We start from the raw sequence: 9,741 nt of genomic DNA, 5'->3' as shown, positions 1-9,741 counted from the left end.
GAACTGCTGTATGAAAAGTGAATTTACTCTGTAAATCTTCACCCAAACCCTAAAAAAAAAAAAAAAAAAAATTTCTCCAGAGGAGTCTTGCACAGCTAGTGAGAGCTTTTGGTCGTTTTTAAATGCTGTTGTCAGTAGTGTCTCTTTAAAGAACTCTTCTGTTTGTGGTTGCCTATATAGAGAAATAAAGTAGATTTTTATAAACTGATCGAATCTAACAATTTTGCTGAATTCTCTCTTGATTGTAATCATTAATCTAGAGCATCTTGTATATAATTTTCTGTATACATTATACATATATCTGTATACTTTATATATCTATATATATATATGTATATCTGTGTGTGTATATATATATATGTATATCTTGAGCATCATTTTCTGTATACATAATTATACCATCAATAAATAATGCCAACTTTGCTTTTTTCTTCCAATTCCTTACACCACTTTTTTTCTTCATATTGTTATTCCAACAAAGATCTCCAGTATAATGTTAAATTGAAGGAGTCGTAATGGACTACCTCAAAAGCAAAACTTTCCACGTTTCATTACGTCTGCAGTAGGTTTTTAATAAAAAAACCTTTTCATATATTAAGTAAATCTTTTGTTCCTGTTTTGCTAAGAGTGTTTTAAAATCATGAATGCATGTTAAAAGTTTTAAACTTATGTCTTCTAAATCAGTGGATAATTTCTTATCTTTAAACTTTTCTTTTTTTGTATTTTAGCATGATAAATCACATTGACTGATTTTCTAATGTCATGTCTCTACTTCAGCCTCCAGTCCATCTGTGGTTCAGTCCATCTTGAACACAGAGGTGCAGTTTTCTTGTTCTGAAATATCACTTTGATTATTTCCAATCCTGATCCTCCCGTGCCTACTCAAAAGTGGAATACCATGGTCGAGAATTGTACTTATTCCAGTATCAGCACCTTTCACACCTTTTACAGATTTTCCTGCTCATTAGATAATTACTGCATGTCGTTTGTCCTTTTGTCCCTCGTAATGGACACTCAAGGGATTAAATGGCACTTGTGACAGAGTTTGGGCGCATATCTGCCTTTCTTCAGTTGCGTGATGCCTGCATGCCCCCACCTCCAGCCCCTTGCTGAACACTCACCTCCCTGACTGGCTGCACACCCTACACCCCTACCCCTTGCCAGAGTCCTGACCACTCCAGTGTCATCCAGTGTCCACCTCCTCCATGATGTCATCTCTGACCGCGTAACGCCAGAGTGTCAGATCTGCGCCACTGATTTAGTGTATGCTCACACTTGGGTCATCTCACCTCATCCCCTTGATCACCTTGCCAACACGCAGCTGTGTCCAGATGTCTCACTGCACTCAGATCACATCTGTTGTAGGTATGAGATTGTCACCCCCACATCAAAGCCTGTGAGCTGCAGGGATCCATGTCCCCTCTCAATGGTAAGCAGAAGGCTGGTTTAGGGATATCTGGGAGGTGGAATTGATGGAAGAAAGACCTGAGGGTACCCCCAGGTCTGGGCTGGGGCCAGGTGGCTCAGCCCTCCAGTCACTGAGAAGGAGTAAGTGTGTTCTTATTTTGCCTGTTTGGCATAGGAAGGGGATGGAGGGAAGGGGACAGAGTGGAGACGTTAGCTTCAGTTGTGTATGTGTTCATGTAACAGTACTTCTGGTCAGCTCCAGGGAAGATGGCTCCCAGGTGCAGAATGTTCTGGTGTGAAGGTGGGAGGAGCTGTCCGTGGCCATCTCTCCCCTTGACTGTGGAACTTTTGGGTGGACGTACCCCCTGCCTACCCATGGCATGTCAGGAAACATCTCAGCTGGGCACAGAATGAAATATGAGAGAGGGAATCAAGATGAAGTAGCCTTGGTTTCCTCTCAGCCTTCATTCCCAGGCTCAGTTGGTCCCTGAGGGGAGGTTGGTCACTTTGATGAAATGTCTTATCATGGGAATTCTGTTTCCCATTGTTTGGGATAAGATCTAAAATTACAACTCCCTCAGAGGGGCACCTGGGGCTCCTTGTAGGGGAAGGTCACTCTTGACCTCTGAACACGTGACTGCAGCACGAACCGTGGAGCCTACCTCCTAGGAGCGTTCACTTCAGTCCAGCTCAGGTGTCATTTCTGTCCCAGCGTTAAATATGAGGAAACGGGAAGTCCAGCCTGTGGGCTCACCCTCTTGTCCTCAGCACCAGCTGTCCACTGACCGTACCTCCATGAAGAGGGTAGCCACTCCAGGAGCCACTGTCTTCTGTCGTCCAGGGTGCACATGCAACTCTGTGCCACCTTCCTTTCATGGAGGTATTGCCCATCATCTTGTCCCGCTCTTCTGATGGGATCATAAACGGCCAAAGATGGTGAGGTGCTGGTTAAGCTGTCTGGGTACATCACCAAAGATTTTCTTTCTGACGAGAACAGTTCATTTCATGTTTAAGATGGGAGCTCTGTGAATGAATCAAATTCTTATTTTGACTTTCTGTAACTTATCTGCAGACTTTCTTCACTGACTGACCCCTAGAGAGTGTTCTTCGACTTTACATTTATTCAGAAAATGAGCCATGGGAGTTGGCATTTAAGGCAGGAGTGGTTGAATACCAGCAATTTCAGACGGCTTAAGTACATCCTGTGTATGGTATGAAGAAGAACATGGCATTAGGATTGGAGAAAGACTCATTAAGAACCTGTGATATGCAAACATCACAACCTTGCTTCCTGAAAGTGAAGAAGACTTAAAGCACTTACTGATGAAGATCAAAGACTGTAGTCTTTGGTATGGATCACTTCTTAACATAAAGAAAACAAAAATCATCACAACTGGACCAGTAGACAACATCACAATAAATGGAGAAAAGATTGAAGTTGCCAAGGATTTTATTTTACTTAGATCCACAATCAGCACCCATGGAAGCAGCAGTCAGAAAATCAGACAACGCATTGCACTGTGCAGATAGCTGCAGAAGACGTCTTTGAAGTGCTGAAGAGCAAAGATGTCTCTGAAGACTAAGGTGCACCTGACCCAAGCCGTGGTATTTTCAGCAGCTTCCTATGTATATGAGAGCTGGGCATTGAGTAAAGAAAACCGAAGAAGAGTTGATATATTTGAATTGTGGTGTTGGCAAGGAATAGCCAGGAGAACAAACAAGTCTGTCTTGATCCACAGGCCAGAATGCTCCTTGGAAGGGAGGTGGTCACATTACCAGAGGGGACCAGTCCCTGGAGAAGGATACCATGGTATCTTTATAAAGTAGAGGGTTAGTGAAAATGGGGAAGACCCTCAACAAGATGGACTGATACAGTGGCTGTAACGATTGGCTCAGGTATAGCAAGGGTTGTGAGTCTGGCACGGGACTGGGTAGTATTTTGTTCTGTTGTACACAGGGTCACTGAGTCAGAACCAACTCAGCAGTACCTAACAGCAATGCTTATGTGGTAGAATGAAGCTAGGCACAAGAAAACACTGAGCTGCGGCCTCGGAGCTATGCTCTGGCAAATTGTTGCAAGCGGTGTCAGACCCTGAAGGCGTTTGAGTGTCCAGACCTGGAGGATTCCCACGGGCCCTGACTTTTAAGCCCTGCTTTCCAGGGTTGTAGCGAAAATGACCACAAAGATAGACGACCCAGCATATGATTGTTAAGTTGTGAACCTTGTAAAACCAGTTAGAAGACTGTAGGCTCCTGACGAATACTGTTGTGTTGTAATCAACCACACTCAACGTTTGCATCAGATCATCTCAGCACGTCGTAGGCCTGCCCTGTCCTCCACACCGCTTTCCTGACATGCGTGTGTCCTCTTTACTGGAGGTAGTGCAGCCTTGTGGCCTGTGTGTAGACCAGACAGTATCAAATGTTTGTGGATGTTGAAAGGTCACGAACTCTACTTGCCACTTGCTTTTTCCTTGGTTACGTGTTAACTGCACCAGGCAATGGGCAGTTGGGACACTCACTCTGTTGCTGGCGGGTAGTCAGTGCTACTCGTGTGCTCACACCGCTTCCTGTGCACACTCTTGGCAGCCAGGTTGTGGGAGTCAGGACAGCCGCACACGTCTGCGTGTTGCCCCCTTCTTCTAAAGGCATGCTGCTGTTTCCCCACATTCTCACTCATGGCTGATGCTTACTAGCCTTTTCATTATTGCCAATCTTTGAGGGTAGAAGAATCAAGTGGCATCTTACTTGAGTTAGTGGAGGAGTCACATGTCTACTCAAGTGTCATTGGTTAGTGGGAAATGCCTCTCTATGATTTACCTTAGGTCAGTTTTTTGTAGGTCATTTGACCTTTTCTTAGTGACTTGTCAGACTTCTTTAGTGTATTTTGGGAAGTAGCCCTTTGTATGAAGGACCCTGACTGCGCAGTGGTTAAACACTCGTCTATTAACTGAAAGGTCGACAGTTCTGAGTAGCCACTCCATGGTAGGAAGATGAAGCAGTCTGTTTCTGTGAAGACTGCACCCTTGGAAATACTGTGGGCAGTTCAACTCTGTGCTGTAGAGTCGCTGTAAGTTGGAATCCACTCAGTGGCGACAGGTCACAGTTAACCCTTTGTATATATTGTAAGGAGCTTTGGTAGAGTGGTGGGAATGCAGCTGGCTGCTAACCAGAAGGTCAGTGGTTGAAACCCACCAGCAGCTCCATGGGAGGGAGATGAGGCAGTCTATTTCCATATAGAATGCACAGCCTTGGGAACCTATTTGGCATCACTGTGAATAGTAATGGATTGGATGGCAGTGGGTCTGGGTTTTGGCTTGTGTGTCACAGACTGAAAATGTTTTCTCCTGTCTATGACTTGCCTCTTAGGATCTTTCTGGAGTACAGGGTCTTAGTGTTAACGTAATGAATGGTATCCATCTTCTCCCTCCTGTGTCAGATTTCACAGGGTCTTGTCCACCTCAAGGGTATAACACATGATCCTGTATTTCCCTTTTACACTGATGGGGAGCCTTAGAATGCACTTGTTAATCATACGTCGCTTACTTTAGAGAATGGAATGAAGAAGGACCTGGACCGTAGAGCATTACAGTGGATAAGTGGTCAGCTCGGCACTGAGCCCAAGGGCCCTCCCTCCCATCAGTCCAGAGGGTGATGCAGGTGTGAGCAAGGAGACCGGGATGCTGCAGGGCTCTTGGAATGTTGACCACTCCTCCCATGCTGGTTCTGGTCCTCGTCCTTCCCAACGCTTCTGGCCCCATGCTGGTCCCATGTGGCCCTGGGAGTTGATCTCCCCAGGCCCCAGCAGGGCTGCTGAGTGTCAGCAGGCCAGGTGAGGAAGGCTGTTGGACGTGCGAGGAGTGCCTTGCAGTAGGATTGCTAGTGGTATCCATTTAATAGTTCTATGAAAATTTAAGCAGAGACCTGAGTCCCAGGCAGAGTCAGTAGATGGTTGGTTCACAGCAGTTGGGCTTTTATTAAATGAATGAGGAACCAGGGACGAGAGAGGCAAGGGTCAGAGCAGCAAGTGGCTTTTCTCATGGTCCTGAATGTTGGGCTGGAGAAGGAATGATGGCAAGGGAATGAGTGCATGCTAGGTGGTAGAAAAGCGTCTGGGGAGCAGAGACCTTGGCCCGATACTAGAGAAAGTGGGCTGTCAGAGAAGAAGGCACTGTCAGTGCCAGGGCTGGTGGAAGGTGCCCTGGTGGCCGCTGGTCAGGGCCCAGAGTGAAGGCCGCCTGCTGGGCCCTGGACTCCGTGGCACACTCTCCTTCAAGGCAGGATGAGGTGGGAATGCTGTCTGTCACCTCCCTCTTCCTACAACTCACTCACGAGGAGGAGAACAGCTTGTCTGCAGACCTGCCAGGGTCGCATTATCTCTGCACATGGGATGCTTAGAAGTAACAGAAATGACTAACTGGCAACATAGTGCTTGGTCCATGTGTGATTGTTGGAGCACGTCTGTGTGGCTGCTGTGAAATGCTAGTATACAGTGTAATTGTAGAATTCTGGTGTCTTCAGCCTTATGTAGGCCTGCAGAGACTCTGAGCTATTTCAGCACACTGGTGTGGAAACTGTCGAGCTGGGAGCTAGGCCAGCTGCCTCCCAAGTGAAGGAGCTGAGGGTCTTGATCTGCCTGGAGCCCCAGGGCACACCCCAGAGGCTGGAGCTCTGCTCCCACACACCCCCAGCATATGCTTCCCCATGCACCCTCCCCACCAGCATGCACCCTCCGTGCCTCCCCGCGCCCACTGTCTCTGCTCCACATGCTGCTGTGACTCTGTGCCGGATGGAATGGACTATGTACTTGTGAGCTGGGAGGCAGGTGGAGTCAGTCTTGATCTGCTGGGAGCTCCAGGATGAGCTACAGGGGCTGAGACTGGGTGGGCAGGTCCTCATGTGAGTGAATGGATGCCCGGAAGTCTTGGTTCTTATTTTAAACCAAATTACTGAGAAAACAGTACATCTTCAAACAGTATTCAGAGCCTGGCATTGCGGGGAGGCCCGTCCTCTGTGGTGTCCTAAGCCCACCCCGTCTGCCTGTCTGCTCTCAGACAGCACGCCTGCCCTCAAGAGCTCCCTGTCCCCCGATCAGTCTTCATCCTGGAAGTCGGCTTACACCCTGGCAGCCATGGCATCACACAGGAGCATCCTGTTCAGAACGTGGTGTGCATCAGCACTCACTTCAGTATCTGTTCCCAGGACAGCACCATCTGCTTTTCACAGACATGTGGGAGTGCTCTTCTGTGAGCACCTACAGAACTTCGTTCCTAAACGATGACACTTAGAACATCCTTCCTTTTTCGGTCCTGTCTAGAATTATAAACTGATTGAGCCCGGCCTATGAGTTACCTATTTTACTTTCACCTCTGAGCATTATGTGGGGTGTAGACCATTTGTTGACTTAAATGTCCACAAACTCACTTAAAGTCTAAAACCCAGTTATGTTTCCATCTCAATATAAAGTTAAAGACAGTTCCTATAACTAAAGACATGTATGTGGAAAAACATTGTATGGTCTTGGATACCTCTAAATGCTGTGATATGTTTTATTTGACAGCTTACGAGTGAACTTGGACATGGGCAAAGCAGCCTACGGGTGGATGATCATGAGAGATGAGGACATCCCCGGGACAGTCGTCCGCACCAGTACCATCCCTGAGGAGCTGGGGCGCTTGGTGTACTTACTGACAGACAAGACAGGTACTGCTGACAGTCTGTTCACCTTTTCTTAAGCTGCTCAGCATTGCATCAAAAATCCTCATGCTATTTACCTATCCCCGTGTATGGGTGCACATGTGGAATAGCACAGAATGTGAAATTCACATTTAGACCTTTTCAGACTCGTGGAAACTTCTGCTCAGCCTCATCTTCATCTTCTACTATATGTGATGTCGTCCCAGTTAGCAAGATGTTAGAGTCTGGGAGGTTGACCTTATGTATTTCTGTCACTTTGAATCTTCTACCGTCTTATAACACCTCTCTAGTGGCATCTTAAGAGCAAAAATTGCATGTTTGTTCATTATGGAATGAAACTTGTCAGTGCTTACAAGGCAATAAGAATGAATAAGTTTTGTGAAATTGGTATTTTGATGATAACCTCTTAATGAGCTTTACTACAAAATATTTACCCCACACTAAGGCCCCATGTCCAAGATGCTGTTCAGTTTCATTTTGTTTGTTTTTCCTCATAGAACTCTTGTCAGTTTTAACATACCAAATAAAAGACCCACAAATCAAAGCCAGGACAAAAGATATCTGTGAGAGTTAAAATCACTCCTTGACTTATTGATTCAGTATTTAAATTCTTAAAAATTCTCAGTGAACTGTAAATGAAAGAATCCTTATTTAACATGATAAAGAAAATATGTCTGAAACAAAAGTCACCCTCATTTTTAAGAATAAAATATTAGAAAAATCCTCAATAAGAAAATAATAATTATATTATTATAATTATTATATAAAATATAATATTATATAATATAATTCTTAATAAGTCATTAAGAAGCCTGCTGATAGCACTGTTAACATTATGGAAGCGCTAGCCATTGCAATAAGACAAGAAATTGAAACGAGATATGATAAAAAAAAGAAACAGAGATTTTCAGGTTCAGTAGTCAACCAAGGAAATCAACGGATACCTACTACAACTATGAATTAAGGAAAGCAGTGAGTCAGAGTAAGGTAACAAAACAACCCCCTTTACATGTTACACACAAGGGGAAGATAGGCTCATTCATAGTCACTTAAGTACCTCCAGGATAGCGAAGCGTCAGCCTGTAGAATGTGTAAGGCATGTAGGAAGAAAATGACCAGACACTACCAAGAAGTGCAAGCTAAGACCAGTGGATGGAGAAACCCACTGGTCCTGAAGAGGAGAGTCATGTTCTGAGAGATCCCGATAGAAATCCAGTTAATGGATGTTTTGGTTTTGTTCGGACTTATCTTTGGGAGGAGGTTGGGCAACTTGCTCAAGTAAGGCCAATACATAAATCTAGATACTTAAAAAAAAAAAAAAAAAATTTTAGGGACTTCTGGTTTAAGAAGAGAGAGAGAGAAAAAGCATTAGAATTTTCCCTCCCCAGCGTCACTGAACAGACTAGAAGTACTTTCAAAGACTAGACCTACAGCAACAGTAGATAACAGGAAAGTGCCAAAACTCAAAATAAGACTCTACACAGATATAGGAAGCTTTCCAAAAAACACAGCATTTGGCGGTGGCATTGTGTGGTTTGAGCCAGGTGCAGTCTCTGAGCACATGAGTTGAAGGACAGCTCATGAGACAGCCTATCAGGTCCTTCCTTGCAGGCCTGGAGAAGCCGACAGCCATGGGGTAACTGCAGGCTCAGCCTGGACAGGGACTTCCTAAACAACATGGAGTGTCACATGTTAGCATGTCTTTCGCTTACATGGAACCTCTGACAGCCCATCCACTCAGGAAATAGACCTTAAGATTTATGTAACTGCAGGGAAACCCATACGTGTTTCTGCACTCATCTGCCTGGTCTTTGTTAACAAATATAATCAGAAAACCAAGAACCACCAGCATGAAGGAAAGGAAAAGCATGAGGAACGTCCCTGAGTAAACACATGAAGCAGTGCTGCGTAGAAAACCCTGAGTTGCTTAACAGGACTCTTTTGGATCATAGAAGAGCTTAGTTATGTACGCCCAGTACTCAGATAAATGGTATTTCTGTACCACTAACAATTAGGAAACATGATACTAAAAATGCCAAGTCACAAAAAGTAAATCCAAACAAAATGTGTGAGACTGCTATGGATATAAGTTTTCAAATGTGTGCAGGAAACTAAAGAAGATATAAGTACATGTGTGCAAGACACCAAAGAAGACTTAAGTGCATGTGTGCGGGACAGCAAGAAGACCTAAGAGCATGTGTGCAGGGAACCAAAGAAGACCTAAGTGCGTGTGTGCAGGGAACCAAAGAAGACCTAAGAGCGTGTGTGCAGGGAACCAAAGACACCATAAGCACGTCTGTGCAGGACACTAAAGAAGACTGAAGTGTGTGTGTGCAGGGAACCAAAGCCGCCATAAGCACGTCTGTGCAGGACACCAAAGAAGACTGAAGTGTGTGTGTGCAGGGAACCTAAGAAGACCTAAGAGCATGTGTGCAGGGAACCAAAGAAGACCTAAGTGCGTGTGTGCAGGGAACCAAAGAAGACCTAAGTGCGTGTGTGCAGGGAACCAAAGAAGACCTAAGCACGTCTGTGCAGGACACCAAAGAAGACCTAAGTGCGTGTGTGCAGGACACCAAAGAAGAGCTAAGTGCGTGTGTGCAGGGAACCTAAGAAGACCTAAGTGCGTGTGTGCAGGAC

General features: G+C 45.2%; 1 protein-coding gene across 1 annotated transcript in view; it reads left to right on the top strand.

The window, feature by feature from the left end:
• ATP9B (ATPase phospholipid transporting 9B (putative)) overlaps positions 1-9,741 on the top strand; it is a 285,800-nt gene that overhangs the window by 202,020 nt on the left and 74,039 nt on the right. The window contains exon 12 of the mRNA XM_007953302.1: positions 6,968-7,110. Within this exon, the coding sequence (XP_007951493.1) occupies positions 6,968-7,110 (143 nt within the window). The remainder of the gene's footprint in view (positions 1-6,967; positions 7,111-9,741) is intronic.

Source organism: Orycteropus afer, unplaced genomic scaffold (assembly GCF_000298275.1).
Source record: "Orycteropus afer afer isolate SDZICR_OR568_19922 unplaced genomic scaffold, OryAfe1.0 scaffold00385, whole genome shotgun sequence".
In the NCBI taxonomy this organism is placed as follows: domain Eukaryota; kingdom Metazoa; phylum Chordata; class Mammalia; order Tubulidentata; family Orycteropodidae; genus Orycteropus; species Orycteropus afer.
The sequence above is the reverse complement of the archived record's forward strand: the minus strand, read 5'-3'. Positions and strand labels throughout refer to the sequence as shown.